General features: G+C 42.7%; 1 protein-coding gene across 1 annotated transcript in view; it reads right to left on the reverse strand.

Annotated features, from left to right (window-relative positions):
* The window catches only part of LOC311139364 (sperm acrosome membrane-associated protein 6-like), a gene marked incomplete at its 5' end in the record, with an annotated part of 1,014,348 nt that extends 999,532 nt beyond the window's left edge, over positions 1 to 14,816 (reverse strand). Inside the window, 9 exons of the mRNA XM_084174235.1 lie at positions 3,532 to 3,610; positions 6,245 to 6,428; positions 6,879 to 7,035; positions 7,484 to 7,587; positions 8,759 to 8,836; positions 9,168 to 9,191; positions 13,147 to 13,218; positions 14,417 to 14,503; positions 14,603 to 14,816. Of these exons, the coding sequence (XP_084030361.1) occupies positions 3,532 to 3,610; positions 6,245 to 6,428; positions 6,879 to 7,035; positions 7,484 to 7,587; positions 8,759 to 8,836; positions 9,168 to 9,191; positions 13,147 to 13,218; positions 14,417 to 14,503; positions 14,603 to 14,816 (999 nt within the window). The remainder of the gene's footprint in view (positions 1 to 3,531; positions 3,611 to 6,244; positions 6,429 to 6,878; positions 7,036 to 7,483; positions 7,588 to 8,758; positions 8,837 to 9,167; positions 9,192 to 13,146; positions 13,219 to 14,416; positions 14,504 to 14,602) is intronic.
* Between the last annotated feature and the right edge of the window lie 5,933 nt (positions 14,817 to 20,749).

Raw genomic sequence — 20,749 nt, forward strand, 5'->3', positions numbered from 1 at the left:
TGGGGTTCCCAGGCTGTTATTTGGTCATCCAGGGTCTGAGGAGGTCTCTGTGTGACGAAGCAAGAGATCACTTCCCCTGGCAGCTGGTTCAAATCATCCCTTCCTCCCCCACCCTGTCTAGGCCTCCTGCCCTGCGTCAGGGAGGAGCGCTCTCAGCTGGCAGCCCAACCAGAGACATGCTGCTCCCATTAAAAGGGGAAGCACAGTAATGTGACTAAACTGAAAGCTGTGGTGTGTGTGTGTGTGTGTGTGTATTGCAAGTTCGAGGGTCGGATCTATCTCCTTCCTACCTCCACCTCCTCATCAAGGTTTCAAAGTCATTCCATATCAACAGTCACCCACTTTGATATCAATGGAGCTGATGTTCTCAACTCACTGTAGACAGGATGACAACGCACAGTGAAGTGCTTTGAGGCCTTGTGAGAAGTGCTATGCAAATGCAATCCATATAAACGTGATTCTCATTACTGTCATTACCACCACAATGACGTCATAATCGTATGAGATGCAGAGAAACCAATAGATGATGAGGTCTGAGATGAATCATGTTGTGAGGCCGTAAAGACGAAGAGAGCAAGAAGGACAAAAGTGAAAAGAGGATAGAGAACAAGTGGACTTCCACTAGTTCTACTAGTCCTGACGACCCCTAACTACCACTAAAACACAACAACTGCTATGGAAACAATGACACTTCCCACACCCAGTGAGAGTTACGATAAAACCTCCAGGTTTGCCTCTCAGAGTTGAGAAAAGGACCATAGACAATGGGGGAGGATGGAATATCCTGTAAGATTACACATTTTCTCAGAGGTTATTTTTGTCATTTTGTATTTTAACGCCTCTAGCTAAGGGAGTTTCCTCAGGCTGGGGAGCCTATGTACTGTCTGGAAGTTCCTCAGGGTCGATTGGGTAGGGCATTAAACTTCACACTCACTTGGTGGGATCACAATCCCTTACTGGAATCATTGCAAAAACACTTGTCTTGGTTCCAACTACACTGATTCTTTCTATGGGCTGAGATGCTTCTGGACAGAGGAAAATTGGCATGGGACGTCATAATGACGTAACTTTCTGGTTGTAAATTGTTTTTCTGGTTGAAAAGACGTCAGACGTTATTACACCCAAAATACTGTACATCTTTTTTCATGATGACATCGAGACTTCTGGGAAATATGTCATATTTTGATTGTTATCAGGTCAGATAACCAGGTAAAGAAGTGTTTTTGTGGTCGCTAAAAATACATTTAAAAACCTTATTTTACAACGACTTGATCATGGATGTCACCCTGATGGTATAATTGTATTACAACCATGCTTTTGCTAGTCAAGTTGAAGGAAAGGCCTTCGTTGTTGAGATGAAAATGGACAGTCTCCCAGATACCAAGACATACGTTGGCGTGTAATGCATGCCATTTCCAAAGCATAATCCTTTCCAAACGATGACGGACACACAAAGGCAGCCAAACAGTCCATCAAATAAAGAGACCTTGGTTCTCTCATCAGGCTCATCTGTAAAAGAGACCTTGGTCTCAGCATGACTCCCTTATTAAGGTTAAATAAAAATGCGAGGCTCCAGTCCATTATTATCTGTTAGGATAATGCCTATACTGTAGAGTACTGGGAACTTCAATGGAGACTTCAAACAAAGCCAAGTTACAGGTTTACCTGATGTGATTACATAATACTACCTTTTCTCTTGTAAAATGACAGAAGAAGTCAGTTAGAGTGATATATAGCCCCCTGAGGATGAAAGCTACAGGTGTGGTTGGGGACGGCTCTAACGAAGGGCTGATTTGTGACATATATTCCGTTTTGCGATTTTGGTCACTCTAAGGTAAGGTCAATGCTCAATGATAAAATGCTGCGATCATGTGGTGCACAGGATTGTGGTCCATTTTCAAGTCAATTCATGTCAACTCAATGAAAATAAAAGTATTTTTTTCAAATTCTTGAATTGAATGGATTTGATTGAATGAATCTACAGTATATGACTGAAGCAAACTGCAATAGACCCCAACCCATGATTATGTATAAATTGTATATAGTGGACTTCACATTTTGACGTTCATCAACTTTGAGATTCTACCTTGGTTCTCCATTAACTCCATAACAAAAAAAGTCTGATTACACTCTAGTGTGTCTGGTCATGTTGGTGGTCAAAAAGCCACACACCACAACAGCATATCATGAAGTGGAACATTTAAATCCAGTTTTGATAAAATCCAGAATTCACTTCCTGCTAGGAGGCCCCTTGATGCATCATCCATTTCCCAGACAACTAAACAACCCATAGGAAAGAAATACACCCTCAGTGCCTGTTAAATGGCTGGGTTAAGCGATGAGTCATGTCTGTATATATTTAGACACACACTGGGGGTTTATAACGCCAGTAACGCTCTGCCTCTCCTCAGATCAACGCTCTGCCTCTCCAGGAATGGCCGGCAGGGATGTAGCTCAGTTGGTAGAGCATGGCGTTTGCAACGCCAGGGTTGTGGGTTTGATTCCCACGGGGGGCCAGTATGAAAAAATTATAATAATACAAAAAAGAATGTATGCACTCACTAACTGTAAGTCGCTCTGGATAAGAGCGTCTGCTAAATGACTAAAATGTACATGTAAATGTAGATCATGTTCCCTCCATCATGGTATGGTCAGTGCCGCAATAGTCTCACAACCACCTAGCCAGAATACAGTAAACTAGTAATACAGTAATAATCATGAGCCGTATCAAGTTGACAATACTGTAGCGTAACTTTGTCAGCCTCACCAGAACAAAACAACGTTTTATATTAAACACAATACTATAGATTACTTTGTATTTTCTAACTCGCTTAAACCATTCTTTACATCTACCATTTTCAACCAATGAAGGGGTTAACTCATACAATAGTTTTAACCCATCTGTCTGTCACAGTTAATGGTCAGTTAACAATCAGTGTATAATCATAGAAAGAAGTCAATTTATATTTAGGGTTGAGGGTTAGGGTTAGGGTTGAGCTGGGATGTGGAAATGAAGCTAGGTTTACGTAAAGGGATGAGGCAAGGTTATGGGTTGAAGTTTGAAGATTTCTGATTTAAAAATGTCACTTTATGTATCACCTCTAATCTGTCACAACAGTAGGGGTCTTTGAACAAATAAAAATGTGTTGAATCTGTCCCATAAAGCATTCACTGCTCTCACCATGCCACAGTATGTGGTGATAATAGTAATCTAATCATTGACATTACATTTCCATTGGATGACTTATCGTGCATATCAAGTACTGTATTGACTTCCTATTCATTGTCATCATAACAAATAATGTCTTAACACATCAGAAAACTAAGGCAACCGATCTTAATGACTCCTGCCTTAATGCGCTGAAGTTACAGATATTAACATGTGCTTATCGCCCTCTAGTGGTGTAACCAGTTAAATACCGATTTCTCTGACAAAGCCCAGATATTCATCACCGTCACAGGGAATGGGAATGGAGGGAATGGATGAGCGTCATCAGACTGTTTTTATTGCAGCAGATATATCTCCCGCACTGGACACCTTGAATCTGGATCGTCTTCAGCTTGCTCCACATCACTCTTCTCCTTCTTTATCGACCACCAGTGCAGAATCCTGTAACAACCAGGTACACATATGTAATCTTGACTAGGATATCTAGACTTGGATGTCCCCTTCATAATATCTATAATATACACATGACATAATGCATAAATAAAAAAGTTCTGGCATGAGTGCTGAGTCGGGTATGATGGCTATCATATGAGCCTGGATATGTGTCATTTTGGAGGGAGAATCTAATATTTTTTGTTCTATAGGAACTTTAAGTGGCCATATCTTTTCAGGCTCCAAGAAATGAGATATAGTGTCACTGTTGCTGAGCAAACATGAACCTCATTGCTGTTCTGGAAACAAGATATGATAGGATTTGAAGCTGCCTGTCCATATTTGACAGGGATAGCCCTTTCTCTGATTAAGTTACATTCAGATTCAAATAATCTTTATTGGCAGCATGGCAAAAAAGCAATCCAATGCTGTCAAAGGAACATGGCTTTAATAAAGCATGGTATGGTGAATATGCCATGGCTAAGGGGTATTAAGGCACTACCTGCATTAATAACTGTGTATACTATAGCCTATAGAATATAAATGATTGTCTCCATCTGTGAGGGAGGAGGGATACTAACACAGTCAAAGGTATGTCTACAGCTCTGTGTATGTGAGCTGGGACACTGACAAAGAGGGTACAGTTGAAGTCGGAAGTTTACATACACCTTAGCCAAATACATTTAAACTCAGTTTTTCACAATTCCTGACATTTAATCCTAGTAAAAATTCCCTGTCTTAGGTCAGTTAGGATCACCACTTTATTTTAAGAATGTGAAATGTCAGAATAATAGTAGAGAGAATGATTTATTCCAGCTTTTATTTATTTCATCACATTCCCAATGGGTCAGAAGTTTACATACACTCAATTAGTATTTGGTAGCATTGCCTTTAAATTGTTTAACTTGGGTCAAACGTGTCGGGTAGCCTTCCACAAGCTTCCCACAATAAGTTGGGTGAATTTTGGCCCATTCCTCCTGACAGAGCTGGTGTAACGGAGTCAGGTTAGTAGGCCTCCTTGCTCGCACACACCTTTTCAGTTCTGCCCACCAATTTTCTATAGGATTGAGGTCAGGGCTTTGTGATGGCCACTCCAATACCTTTACTTTGTTGTCCTTAAGCCATTTTGCCACAACTTTGGAAGTATGCTTGGGGTCATTGTTCATTTGGAAGACCCATTTGCGACCAAGCTTTAACTTCCTGACTGATGTCTTGAGATGTTGCTTCAATATATCCACATAATTTTCCTTCCTCATGATGCCATCTATTTTGTGAAGTGCACCAGTCCCTCCTGCAGCAAAGCACCCCCACAGCATGATGCTGCCACCCCAGTGCTTCACGGTTGGGATGGTGTTCTTCGGCTTGCAAGCCTAACCCCTTTTTCCTCCAAACATAACGATGGTCATAATGGCGAAACAGTTCTATTTTTGTTTCATCAGACCAGAGGACATTTCTCCAAAAAGTACGATATGTTGCAAACCGTAGTCTGGCTTTTTTTATGGCGGTTTTGGAGCAGTGGCTTCTTCCTTGCTGAGCGGCCTTTCAGGTTATGTCAACATAGGACTTGTTTTACTGTGGATATAGATACTTTTGTACCTGTTTCCTCCAGCATCTTCACAAGGTCCTTTGTTGTTGTTCTGGGATTGATTTACAATTTTCGCACCAAAGTACGTTCATCTTTAGGAGACAGAACGTGTCTCCTTCCTGAGCGGTATGACGGCTTCGTGGTCCCATGGTGTTTATACTTGCGTACTATTGTTTGTACAGATGAATGTGGGACCTTCAGGCGTTTGGATTTCTTTAGATTTTCCCATGATGTCACCCAAAGAGGCACTGAGTTTGAAGGTAGGCCTTGAAATATATCCACAGGTACACCTCCAATTGACTCAAATGATGTCAATTAGCCTATCAGAAGCTTCTAAAGCAATGACATAATTTTCTGGAATTTTCCAAGCTGTTTAAAGGCACAGTCACTTAGTGTATGTAAACTTCTGACCCACTGGAATTGTGATACAGTAAATTATAAGTGAAATAATCTGTCTGTAAACAATTGTTGGAAAAATGACTTGTGTCATGCACAAAGTAGATGTCCTAACCGACTTGCCAAAACTATAGTTTGTTACCAAGACATTTGTGGAGTGGTTGAAAATTAGTTTTAATGACTTCAACCTAAGTGTTTGTAAACTTCCGACTTCAACTGTATATAGAGTGTATACAAAATCTAGAACCTAAAAGGGTTCTGCGGCTGTCCCCATAGGACAGGGTTTTCCAAACTCGGACCGAGTTTGGGAAACGCTGCCATAGGAAAACCTTTAGAAAAAATGTTTTGTTTCCAAGTAGAACCCTTTTGGTTCCAGGTAGAACCCTATTGGGTTCCATGTAGAACCCTTTCCCCAGTGGGTTCTACATGGAACCCAAATTAGTTCTTGAAAAAGAAAAGGAGAGCCTCACATTCTAGGATCTCAGATGCAATAATTTAATAACAACGTTTTGACAGCCAAGCTGTCTTCATCAGGATTCTACCTGGAACCAAAAATGGTTATTCTGTGGGAACAGCCAAAGAACCCTTTTGGAACCCTTTTTTCTAAGACAGTACTTTGTGTGTGAGCAGTGAAGGGTATTTCTACAGCTCTGGTCACTTACCCCAGGGAGAGGAAGAGCAGCAGCAGCAGAGAAGTCAGACAGGCTGTGAGGAGAGAGGGAGGGGGGAGACGGAGGAGGGCGAGAGACCATCCACCAGGCACAGGGACAATCCGGCCCCCTGGAAGCAGAGACAGATCAAATATCTCCTGCAGCTCACTGTGGCCTACCACCACCTGGGGTATGACTGGGTCAGAGAGAGGGAGGGGGGGGGAGAGGGAGATGAAGATGAGAGAGAGAGAGAGAGAGAGAGAGAGAGAGAGAGAGAGAGAGAGAGAGAGAGAGAGAGAGAGAGAGAGAGAGAGAGAGAGAGAGAGAGAGAGAGAGAGAGAGAGAGAGAGATGGACAGAGAGAGAAGAGCGGTGGACAGGGTTGAGGAAGCGAGGGGGGAATGGAGAGATGGAGGGAGAGATAGAGATGGTGGAGAGAGAGGTCAGAGACTCAGAGCACAGAGAACAGAGAAAAGGAGAGGCGATACATCGACTATAAAGATACATACAAAGATGTGTGGTGAAGCTCTCTGGCACAAAATGGCCACCGTGCTACACATTGATGGTGAATGGAGAGTCACCACCATACAACACACATAAAGGAATATGGGACTTGAATGAACGTCTCTCTACAACACTAGCATTACCTATGAGGTGGTAGTAGAGTCTGACTAAGGAGCGCTGGTCAGAGTAGATCTCACACTGGAATGTACCCTGGTGTCGCAGACCAGCTGAGGGGATAGAGTAGAGCCTGTCTATCCCTACTGTCACCTCCTCAAACTGATCCACCTGCTGGGTCCTGATCTGCAAGTCAGGGGACAACATGACTGCACAATCCTCTGATCTGTTCTCACTACAAAGGAATCATGTCTACAGGTCCCCTGTAGCTCAGTTGGTAGAGCATGGCGCTTGCAACGCCAGGGTTGTGGGTTCGTTTCCCACGGGGGACCAGTATGAAAATGTATGCACTAACTGTAAGTCGCTCTGGATAAGAGCGTCTGCTAAATGACTGAAATGTAAATATAATGTCTAAATGGGAGTTTCAGGAAAAGGGCTGGTTTCATAATTTGACTTAAATAATTCAGCTCATCTTTTTGGGAGAGTTTCTCATCTAAAGACATACTTGGGTCCTGATTGTGAGGAATTGCAGAGGGTACTGTATAGTGATGGACATGCTAGGGGTAGGCCATTATCTCTGGCTTTGGCACTCTAAGGATAGGAGAACTAGCTACCTCCCATAACATCCACTGACCTCCTCTGCAAACCTCCAGACCACTTCCATTTCATAAGGCAGGGGAAAGGGGACGTCACACCTCATCTGTGTCCGGTTGTTCTCCATGACTGTGATGTTCTTTACTGTAGACACACACACACACACACACACACACACACACACACACACACACACACACACACACACACACACTTCCACCTTGTGGTGAAGCAGTTCTCAGGGGGCAGCAGACAGTGGCAGTCTGAGCCCTCATTTTACATTTGACATTTTAGTCATTTAGCAGACGCTCTTATCCAGAGCGACTTACAGTTAGTGAGTGCATACATTTTTCCTAATGACAATATTTAAATACAGCCTCTAGGGGGGTGCACTGAAAGGGATGATATGCTGAACAGTAATTGTGCAGCACTGGGTGGATATGAATACCATGGTGTGTGGGCGGGGACTGTCACCTTACATAAAGAAGCCAAGGACTTAAAGGGTACCTAGGGAGGCTTTCTGTGCAAAAAGATATTATGTGTGAAAAATAGAACTACAGCCTTGGTTTCGTTTTCAAATCCTCTCTGACTTTACTGCTAAGAACATTTCAAGGATGAACGGCACCAAGTAGATGTTTTCACAAGGGGACAATGCAGTTACGTAACGCATAGCCTACACAGACAGTCCTACACAGACAGTTCTACACAAACAGACCTACACAGACAGTCCTACACAGACAGTCCCTTCACAGGCAGTCCTATACAGACAGTCCTACACAAACAGACCTAGACAGACAGTCATACACAGACAGTCCTACACAGACAGACCTGCACAGACAGTCCTACACAGACAGACCTACACAGACAGTCCTGCACAGACAATCCTACACAGACAGACCTTCACAGACAGTCCTACACAGACAGTCCTACACAGACAGACCAACACAGACAGCCCTGCACAGACAGTCCTACACAGACAGTCCTACACAGACAGTCCTACACAGACAGACCTACACAGACAGCCCTGCACAGACAGCCCTGCACAGACAGCCCTGCACAGACAGCCCTGCACAGACAGCCCTGCACAGACAGTCCTACACAGACAGACCTACACAGACAGTCCTACACAGACAGTCCTACACAGACAGTCCTACACAGACAGTCCTACACAGACAGTCCTGCACAGACAGTGTCAAGGCGGGTGTAGAATGAAGTCTTGCTTATCCAGACATTGGGGAGACGAGGGTATTTGAGTTATGAAACAAATCGGTGTGAATGTTCAATAGATTTGATGTGGTGGTGTTTTGTTACTCACCTGGACAGTCAAGTGGGAACTCACAGGAGTCATACTGACAGGTGATACAGTTGTAGACATGACCAGATGCCTGAAAACCTGAGGAACCCATGGGAGGAAATGCAACACATAGCCTATACGTTTCTAGAATAAGGTAGAATAGAAAGGAAATACCATAGGAATTCAATAGGAAATTAAATATATTTAATACTTCATATAACATGTCTTAGTATAACTATTTAACTAACTATTATACTGACAGCATGTGCACAACTAGCTTGCTATCAAAGATGTATTAATATAATAGCTGGAATCTTTCTAACACGTTGACGCCGTAGCGGCCATTGCTGAGGAGAGCTACTAAGAGTTCATGAGGTTCAACAGGAAGGTCATGCCAGGAGGAACAATGGAGGAGGAAACAGTCACTCACCACATGGAGGGAAACATCCAGAAGCTGGGGAAGAAATAGGGGGAAAACAAAAAAATGACAAGAAAGAAAAAAGAGGCAGAGACAACAATTTAAGCAACAACAACAACAAAAACATTTTTACTGATGAACATTGACATGACATGTCTTGACTTGATTGACATGGTTTAGTATAGAACCAAATATATTGTTAGACTGATAAAAGTACTATACAGAGCTATACATAGCCCATACTATACAGAGCCCATACTATACAGAGCCCATACTATACAGAGCCCATACTATACAGAGCCCATACTATACAGAGCCTATACTATACAGAGCCCATACTACACAGAGCCCATACTATACAGAGCCCATACTATACAGAGCCCATACTATACAGAGCCCATACTATACAGAGCCTATACTATACAGAGCCCATACTATACAGAGCCCATACTATACAGAGCCCATACTATAAAGAGCCCATACTATACAGAGCCCATACTATACAGAGCCCATACTATACAGAGCCCATACTATACAGAGCCCATACTATACAGAGCCCATACTATACAGAGCCTATACTATACAGAGCCCATACTATACAGAGCCCATACTATACAGAGCCCATACTATACAGAGCCCATACTATAAAGAGCCCATACTATACAGAGCCCATACTATACAGAGCCCATACTATACAGAGCCCATACTATACAGAGCCAATACTATAAAGAGCCCATACTATACAGAGCCCATACTATACAGAGCCCATACTATACAGAGCCTATACTATAAAGAGCCCATACTATACAGAGCCCATACTATACAGAGCCCATACTATACAGAGCCCATACTATACAAAACCCATACTATACAGAGCCAATACTATACAGAGCCCATACTATACAGAGCCCATACTATACAGAGCCCATACTATACAGAGCCCATACTATACAGAGCCTATATTATACAGAGCCCATACTATACAGAGCCCATACTATACAGAGCCCATACTATACAGAGCCCATACTATACAGAGCCTATACTATACAGAGCCCATACTATACAGAGCCCATACTATACAGAGCCTATACTATACAGAGCCCATACTATACAGAGCCCATACTATACAGAGCCCATACTATACAGAGCCCATACTATACAGAGCCCATACTATAAAGAGCCCATACTATACAGAGCCCATACTATACAGAGCCCATACTATACATAGCCAATACTATAAAGAGCCCATACTATACAGAGCCCATACTATACAGAGCCCATACTATACAGAGCCCATACTATACAGAGCCTATAGTATAAAGAGCCCATACTATACAGAGCCCATACTATACAGAGCCCATACTATACAGAGCCCATACTATACAGAGCCCATACTATACAAAACCCATACTATACAGAGCCCATACTATACAGAGCCCATACTATACAGAGCCCATACTATACAGAGCCTATAGTATAAAGAGCCCATACTATACAGAGCCCATACTATACAGAGCCCATACTATACAGAGCCCATACTATACAGAGCCCATACTATACAGAGCCCATACTATACAGAGCCAATACTATAAAGAGCCCATACTATACAGAGCCCATACTATACAGAGCCCATACTATAGAGAACCCATACTATACAGAGCCCAAACTATACAGAACCCATACTATACAGAGCCCAAACTATACAGAACCCATACTATACAGAGCCCATACTATACAGAGCCCATACTATACAGAGCCCATACTATACAGAGCCCATACTATACAGAGCCCATACTATACAGAGCCCATACTATACAGAGCCCATACTATACAGAGCCCATACTATACAGAGCCCATACTATACAGAGCCTATACTATACAGAGCCCATACTATACAGAGCCCATACTATACAGAGCCCATACTATACAGAGCCCATACTATAAAGAGCCCATACTATACAGAGCCCATACTATACAGAGCCCATACTATACAGAGCCTATACTATACAGAGCCCATACTATACAGAGCCCATACTATACAGAGCCCATACTATACAGAGCCCATACTATACAGAGCCCATACTATACAGAGCCCATACTATACAGAGCCCATACTATACAGAGCCAATACTATAAAGAGCCCATACTATACAGAGCCCATACTATACAGAGCCCATACTATACAGAGCCTATACTATAAAGAGCCCATACTATACAGAGCCCATACTATACAGAGCCCATACTATACAGAGCCCATACTATACAGAGCCCATACTATACAAAACCCATACTATACAGAGCCAATACTATAAAGAGCCCATACTATACAGAGCCCATACTATACAGAGCCCATACTATACAGAGCCCATACTATACAGAGCCCATACTATACAGAGCCTATATTATACAGAGCCCATACTATACAGAGCCCATACTATACAGAGCCCATACTATACAGAGCCTATACTATACAGAGCCCATACTATACAGAGCCCATACTATACAGAGCCCATACTATACAGAGCCCATACTATACAGAGCCTATACTATACAGAGCCCATACTATACAGAGCCCATACTATACAGAGCCCATACTATACAGAGCCCATACTATACAGAGCCCATACTATACAGAGCCCATACTATAAAGAGCCCATACTATACAGAGCCCATACTATACAGAGCCCATACTATATATAGCCAATACTATAAAGAGCCCATACTATACAGAGCCCATACTATACAGAGCCCATACTATACAGAGCCTATACTATAAAGAGCCCATACTATACAGAGCCCATACTATACAGAGCCCATACTATACAGAGCCCATACTATACAGAGCCCATACTATACAAAACCCATACTATACAGAGCCAATACTATAAAGAGCCCATACTATACAGAGCCCATACTATACAGAGCCCATACTATACAGAGCCAATACTATAAAGAGCCCATACTATACAGAGCCCATACTATACAGAGCCCATACTATACAGAGCCCATACTATACAGAGCCCATACTATACAAAACCCATACTATAAAGAGCCCATTCTATACAGAGCCCATACTATACAGAGCCCATACTATACAGAGCCCATACTATACAGAGCCCATACTATAGAGAACCCATACTATACAGAGCCCAAACTATACAGAACCCATACTATACAGAGCCCAAACTATACAGAACCCATACAATACAGAGCCCATACTATACAGAGCCCATACTATACAGAGCCCATACTATACAGAGCCCATACTATACAGAGCCCATACTATACAGAGCCCATACTATAGAGAACCCATACTATACAGAGCCCATACTATACAGAGCCCATACTATACAGAACCCATACTATACAGAGCCCATACAATACAGAGCCCATACTATACAGAGCCCATACTATACAGAGCCCATACTATACAGAGCCCATACTATAGAGAACCCATACTATACAGAGCCCATACTATACAGAGCCCATACTATACAGAGCCCATACTATACAGAGCCCATACTATACAGAGCCCATACTATACAGAGCCCATACTATAGAGAACCCATACTATACAGAGCCCATACTATACAGAGCCCATACTATACAGAACCCATACAATACAGAGCCCATACTATACAGAGCCCATACTATACAGAGCCCATACTATACAGAGCCCATACTATAGAGAACCCATACTATACAGAGCCCATACTATACAGAGCCCATACTATACAGAGCCCATACTATACAGAGCCCATACTATACAGAGCCCATACTATACAGAGCCCATACTATACAGAGCCCATACTATACAGAGCCCATCACACAGATGACAGGTTGGGAAAAGGGCAGAATGAAGGTATTACTCTGATGCTACACACCCCATGGCAAGTAATGGAGTTATGGATGTGAAAGAAAGGTTTTGAAATATGGTGTGACGTAGTAGTGAGGGAAAGGAAATACAACGGAGAGGAGGGGATCGTCTCACCTCTAGGCAGTTTGAAGGCAGCCGCAATGAAATTGTCTGCAGCTGTCAGTAACCTCTCGTCATACACTGTGTCTGATGGATAGAGAGGAGGAGGAGAGAAGGAGAGAAAAATATCTCTCAATTGCTCCCATGGAAGTGTGCGTGCCTGTGTGTGTGTGTGTGGCCCCCGGCGTTCTACCAGATTCTTTCCCAAATTTCCAACTTTGCTACATTTTTGTCCATTTTTACCAGAGCTGAAATAATTTAATAGTCTGCTGCTACATCCATCTGCCCCCAGTGTAAAACAAGGAAATCAGAATGTATAATGATGCACTAGATGAGCTGCTGGGGCGTGGGGAAGTTTGACAGAGAGTTATACACAGTACATTTACATTTTAGTCATTTAGCAGACACTCTTATCCAGAGCGACTTACAGTTACAGATGTAGGATCTTAATTTGATCACCCTGTTGCAGGGGAACTTCCCTGCAAAGCAGGAAATGTAAAACATGTAGTGTATTTGAGGTTTTAATGCTTCTGAAGTTTACAATTTACACTTTGACATTTCAGACTTGTTTTTACCTTAAGAAAAATGTATCAACCCCTACACAAAGGTTAATTAATTATGATCCACATAATAATTAACAGTTCCTGTTGCTGCAGGAGTATTTTCCTGCTGCAGGGGTGAAAAGGGGATACCTAGTCAGTTGTACAACTGAAATGTGTCTTCTGCATTTAACCCAACCCCTCTGAATCAGAGAGGTGCGGGGGGCTGCCTTAATCAACATCCATGGCGCCCAGGGAACAGTGGGTTAACTGCCTTGCTCAGGAGCAGAACAACAGATGTTGACCTTGTCAGCTCTGGGATTCGATCCAGCAACCTTTTGGTTACTGGCCCAACGTTCCTACCCGCCAGGCCACCTGTACGTAGCAAACTGTCTCAAGTTAAGATCCTACATCTGTAGAGGATTTATCTTAAGGTAGCTATGTAAGACAACCACATCTCACAGTCATACCTAGTCATACATAGTAATGGGTGGTTGTGTGCATCAAATAAAATGTCCATTCCATTCTTGGAAGGCAAAGTATTCTTTCTGATCAAACTTTGAACATTCATGACTGTGTTACAGTATGCATAACACAAAATCCACAGTAATAATCTAACTCTCTCTCCAAAACATGTATTTAATATCGTCTCCCAACACCATTAGAGTGAGGAAAGCACATAAGAGTATTCAGCCATTTTGGAGGGACTATTTTGTTGGGAGTGATGCAGACAGCAGGACTTGTACCATCATTCTTCTTCTTGTCAAATTCCTCCACCATGGGCATGATCTCAGCATTTAGGATCTCCTTCAGCTTCTGATCGTAGCCTTTCCCTGAGAAATACAAAGTTCCAAGTTCTTATCATCTTATTTTATAACCCATCTAGGGAGCCAAATTACTGTGCCTAAGTAAAACAGGATCAGTTTTCTCACCAACTCGCCCTGCCTCAATCACCTTCTGGTTGTTATTGAATATATTCCCTAGTTTTTTAAAGCACGAGTCTACATTTCGAATGTTGTATTGGGTGAGGACGTGTCCCCAACACAGACGTATACTGTCTTCAACCTCCACAAAGCACTGATAGCAGCTAGAAGAGGGGTTGAACAACGTGCTGGCATACAGAACCCACAACCCCCACTTCCACATCTTCAGGATGATGTGCTGTCATGTGGAAAAAGTTGGTTGAGGTTCCAAAACTTACTCAGAATGTTGTGGTGTTGAATATCAATGTATGATGTCATAAAGGATATCACTGAGATACAGATATTCGCATAGAATTCTAATTCAGATTCCATGGCCATTCCATTTGCATGACACACTGAACGAAATACTGTGTCTTTGGTCCCATGGTGCTTTGTGCAGAGCAGATGTTCATCTACACTTGAGGTGTAAGTGTCTTTAAACCACTCCACTTATATCTGACAATGACAGTGTACTACATGTTAAATGCGCTCCCACTTCATGGCTAGGTATAGGAGGAGCACCAAAGCCTTCCCTTTGCCTGTGTTGGTTTCCCCACCTTTCTTCTCCATTCCATTGTCTCTGGTCCCCTCTCTCTGCTACCACAATGCACCAGTTTTACTGCAGAGCAGAGGGATGGAGTGAGAGAGGGAGGGGGGAGGAAGGAAGGGAGGGAGGGGAAAACTAGGGGGTGGGGGGGTGAAGAGAGAGTGTAAAATGCTCATGAAAGTGTAACGATACAGAGTGGAAGTTTGTCTATGAGGGAGCCAAAACAAAACTGAAAGGAGAAAGGCTCACTGGTGGTCTGGAGATGGAGAGGGAAGGGGAACAGAAGGGGAAATGAAAGCTAAGAGGGATAAACCCTGCGCAGTGGAGGACACTGAAATCAATGAGATAATGATTGATGGAAAAAAGTGCCAATCCCTAATTAACGAGATGAACAAGAAGAGAGAAAGAGAGAGAGAGATTGAAAAAAAAAGGTTAAAGACATGGAGAGAGAGAAGAAGAGAGATGATGAGACAGCAGAGGAGAGAGAAAGGAGAACAGAGAGAGAGAGACTACCAATCAAGCCCACTGCCTCATCACATCCCATTTCCCCTACCCCTCCCCCACAACCCCCACTCTCCCCATCTCTTTCTCTCGGTGTGTCTCCATGGTAACCAGACAGGGTGCCTAATACACCAAGTTAATATATCTCCAGTGGCATGGTGAGCTGGGTACTAATGCATTCATCTGTCTCCACACAGACAAGCTAATCAATATTGGCTAAGACTGCCAGAGTTAGACAACCAGTCAGGCAGCCTCCCTGGCTTCCCAGCTGGGGAGGGAGGGCCACAAATACATGTGTGTGCCTGTGTGTGTTTGTGTGTATGAGAGAGAGAGAGAGAGAGAGAGAGAGGGAGAGAGAGAGAGAGAGAGAGAGAGAAGGCAAGTGTGAGAGAAAGCGAGAGAGGGTGTGTGTGTGTGTGTCTGTGTGTGTAGCAAACAAGGGCACTTTAATAAATTGCCACTTCATGCAGTACAGCTAAATGTTCATTCAGTTCTGTTTATTTACCTTTAAGGATTTAAATCCTCTCCATTAATATCTAGTGTGTGACTGGGAGGTTAGCAGGAGAATATTTCTAGATGACTGCATGTTTATACATTACCAAGATGATAGTCCGGGATATGTTAAATGTTTGCTAATGGCTTTGCAGCTGTAGTATCATGCAGTGGAAATAGTGTTTTTAGTGCTTCAGTGCCATAATACCTCAATTACTCTGCAGAAGCTGAGAGAGAGATAGAGACGGGAAATGTAAGCAGCCACATTAACATGAAGTCTTCAATTAGATGATAACATGTTTTACACCTCTGGAGTCTCTCACGTGCAGATCTGCCAGACATAGCTCATAGCATGCTCCTCTTCACATGTTCACACAGACTGTCACACCGTTTCCATTACTCTGTCTTTATTTAGGAATTAAGACACACAATTTATACAGTAAACAAAATACAGTAACAAAATACAGTAACAGTGTATAGATACTTTATTTCACTTGGATCATTAGCTGTCTTCGACGATGATAACTTTGACGGGGTCACCACCCTTGGCTGTCTTCTGATTGGCTCCCATGATGGGTTAGAACACAAAGCCAGCCAATAGGGTGGGCCCCCTGAGGTCACTCCTGCAGTAGGAGAGTACAGACAGAAATCCTCTTCCACAGGTATTTGTTGTTAAGAGGGAATCACACTTCAGACAAGTACATAAGTACTGCAACATTCAGTAGAGACCTGAGGAATGGATGGGGCTGTGTGTACCATTTTCATATACAAAGACATGGGACATCCAACCACTGTGTCAAAGTGGGATTTTGCTTTGTATTCAGATGTGTGGAAGCAACTCTAACTATGATCACTTTAAAAGGAAACACCAGTTTAGACTCTATACATTGCATTCTTTATACTGGAACAGTCAATGGGAAATAGCAAGGAGTTCATTGACGTATAAAAACAGTAAGTCATTTCCCACAGCGACTCTTCTCTTCTTTTGCTCTACAATGACGAACATGAACGCAGCCCTGTTCCCGAGGACCTCACCTGTGACCTACTATGACCTCACAGGTTAAGGGTCTCAGGGACAGAGGGGCATGCTGGGAAAAGTAGTTCTGCAGGCGTTTCACATTAGCAAACGTGGTCTGATGGATGAAACGCCTTTTTATGACAGAAAAAAGAACCGCATCGTTGCACCGACAACACAAAGCTATGACCTCATCTGACATTTGCAATTCTGCGGCAACCGGCCGGCTCCTGTGTGGGTTTGCTGCAGAAACACAGCAAATCTGATAAATATAAAACATGTAATATAATTAATATGCACTCCAAACATTCTGTATAACAACTTGTTAATGTCCATTCTAGAATGCCCTTCTAGCCAATCAGAAACTAGTATTCAACAACGCTGTGGTATAACATACAATATAATACATACCTTCTAGATATATACTGATTGACAGTGTGTATACATACCTAATATATTATTTTAATATGTAATATACTCTCTTAATAACCTCGCCTCTGAATCAGTTCTCTAATAGCTCTTTTGAGACGTTTGCCTCGATGGACCTCCTAGGCAGTCCACTGAGCCATGTCAATCAGAATAAAATAGTCCCAGTCAGTATAATTCCTCTACACTTAAGATACCACTATGTAACACTTGACAATCTCCAGCCTGATTGTGTGGGTCTGCTCTGCTATTTAACAACAGCAGGGGCAACCAGCTACTGGTCAAGAATGGCTAAATCTGCTTTCTAGGACTTAAAGAGCAATCCTCCCTTTTCTCTCTTCTCTCCTACTGGTTGAGCCACTGTCTCCCTGTCTTAACTGACAATTACAGGTAGATGTTGCCTTTGTTAGTCTGACAGTGGTTCAGATGAAGGACAGGAGCTATGTTCTCACTCACCGGGTGAGATGGGGACACAGGACATGATGGTCGTGTAGGGTTAAAGGAGGATGTGGAAGGGTGAAGAGAGAAGCCTTCGGATCCATCTTAGCAAGAAGTCACTGGATGCAATTCTCCAAAATGTCTGACTCTACCTGCGGAGGGAGGGAATGAAATTACGTCATTCTCAGGGACAGTCAAACCCTATGAAATACGAACATGTTACTGTACATACACTTCTCTCAAACATGTTTATTTGTTGAATAACTACTCAAGTACATTGTGTCCAAATATATCCTACTATAGTGCCAAGAGCAAAAGTTCTGTGAGAGAAAATCTGGCAAAGCAGTGCCACCTATTGGTAGACAGTCTGACTGACACACTGACTTACTCTCTTACACAGGTAAATTCTCTTTGTGACAATAATGTCAAATAAAGAGAAAAATACAATCAATGAGTTAAAGAAAGAATCAAGTTTAGGCCGTGTCAGTTTAGGTGTCAGAAATAAATAGATGTTGATGAATGTGAACAATTTGAAACCGGGTGAGTTCAGTCTTTATAGAAAGGAAAGCAGAGACATTTAGAGAAATGTATCTCAATTTCACACACCAATGAATTATGTATTTATCTGTGGTTCAAGTTACACGTCCATATTATTAATACACTTCAGTTGGATCTGTAAATATCATTTTTACCGCAATACCACAATCTCAAACTAAATTCTGCTTTTGAACACACATATGGTGTGTACGCAGGTGCAGATATAAGCCATATACTTATAAACTGCACCAAAATGTCTACCAATATAGATTTCCTCTCTCCATCAATTCCTTAAAAAAAAATTTGAAGGACTTCCCAATCCCCCTTCTCCTTCTAAATGCATAGTGGAATATCATCAATGTGTGAGAAAGATCATTTGAGACAGAGAAACGCAAAAAAGCAGAGATAGATTGACTAAATCAATCTGGGAATCTGGAGGAGAAACAAGATGAGCACATACAGTAGCAGCTACACCGACACAGACATGTGGACAATATGTCTCTCTCTCCTCTGATGGTTCAGTTGTTGATTAAACACACACACAGACACAGGCACACATGGAGACACACATACATGCATATACACACACATGCATATACACACAAATACAGTCACAGAGACACAAAAGGACGGTATCTTCCTTTATCCAAAGTTCCAGTGCATGTTGGCGTCAGAGGCACTAAACAAAACACAAAGGTTTCAAAAACACAAAGGTTTCAAAAACACAAAGAATCAAACTTAGCCTTTTTCAACACTCCATCTTCATTCACCATCATTTGAGGCGGCAAATAAAAAAGAAGGCGGCATGCCTGCCTTTCCCCTCCTTTTCTCTCTCTTTGTCCCCCTCTCCCCTCTCTCTTTCTCTGTCTTTGCTCTACGGCGGCTGGGTCTGATGGCTGACTGGCTACTGGGGCCAGACAGAAAGCCCAACGGCAGGTATGTTACAGACAATAGTATTGATTCTATTATCCTGCATGCTCTACTCTCTACCTACCTCCCCCAGCGCCACCAGCACAGTCACCTCAGCCTCCGTCTTCTCCCTCCGTCAATCTGTGTCACCGGAAACACAAACACACACACACTCACACATTAACTTATATGTTTGCATGCATTGGCACACACAACCCCCCCCCCCCCCCGAAAAAAACACACAAACTGTCTTACACACATGTACACACACACATAAATACACACACACACATGCACACAAAGTCTGTCTTCTCGCTTTCCCCCTCCTTCTTGGTTTCATGGTCTCATTCTCCAGTCTCCTCTCTCTGCTCTGAGCATCCCTCCCACTTTTACATGCCTTGTCCCCATTCTCACTCTCTCTCTCTCTCTCTCTCTCTCTCTCTCTCTCGCTCTCTCTTACCCTCCATATCCCTCTCGCTTTCTATCTCATGTTTTTCGAATCTCAAGTCTCCACTTACATTTACATTTTTACATTTTAGTCATTTAGCAGACGCTCTTATCCAGAGCGACTTACAGTTAGTGAGTGTATACATTTTCTTAACCGCCCAGTCCCCTCTTTGCAGTCTGTGGGCTCTGTGCTGGTGTGTGTGTGTGTGTGTGTCTGGGAATGAGGAGAAATGTGTGTGTTAGACAGGGGGAGCTTAGAGGGTGTCAGAGAGGCTAGGAAGCAGAGGGAATGGAGGGGGAGGGTCAGAATTTCAAACAGGGTGAGAAGGGAAGGTACACCAAGCCAAAGGAGAGCACATGAACCTGCGATCCTGATATCACCGCTGCCTTCCATGTTTTACATGAATCATCCAGCCATTAATCGCTCTACAGTACAATGACAGAAAAAACACCCAATAAACCGCCCAGATAGGAGGACCAAATCAATAACGGAGTAAAACATGCAAACTACTACAGTAAAAATGTACAGTCTAGTTCAATATGGAATAGCCATTATTCCCATAGAAACTAGCATTAACGGCTGGTAATATTCAAAGGCAGATGCCAGGCTCATGGCAGTCTGCTGGGATATCTGTGTTGCTCTCAGGTCCTCAGAGAGAACATCTTGTTACCTCATTTGTACATATGTGTTTATTGTATAACAGAATCACAGGGCCCCTGAGGGGAATGTGGACCTGAAACAGAATCAAATTTAGCCACTTGGTTGTCTGTTCAGAGAGACGGGGCATAAATGTAACGTTTGATG

Source organism: Coregonus lavaretus (genome assembly GCF_964263955.1).
Source record: "Coregonus lavaretus genome assembly, chromosome: 13".
Taxonomy (NCBI): Eukaryota; Metazoa; Chordata; class Actinopteri; order Salmoniformes; family Salmonidae; genus Coregonus; species Coregonus lavaretus.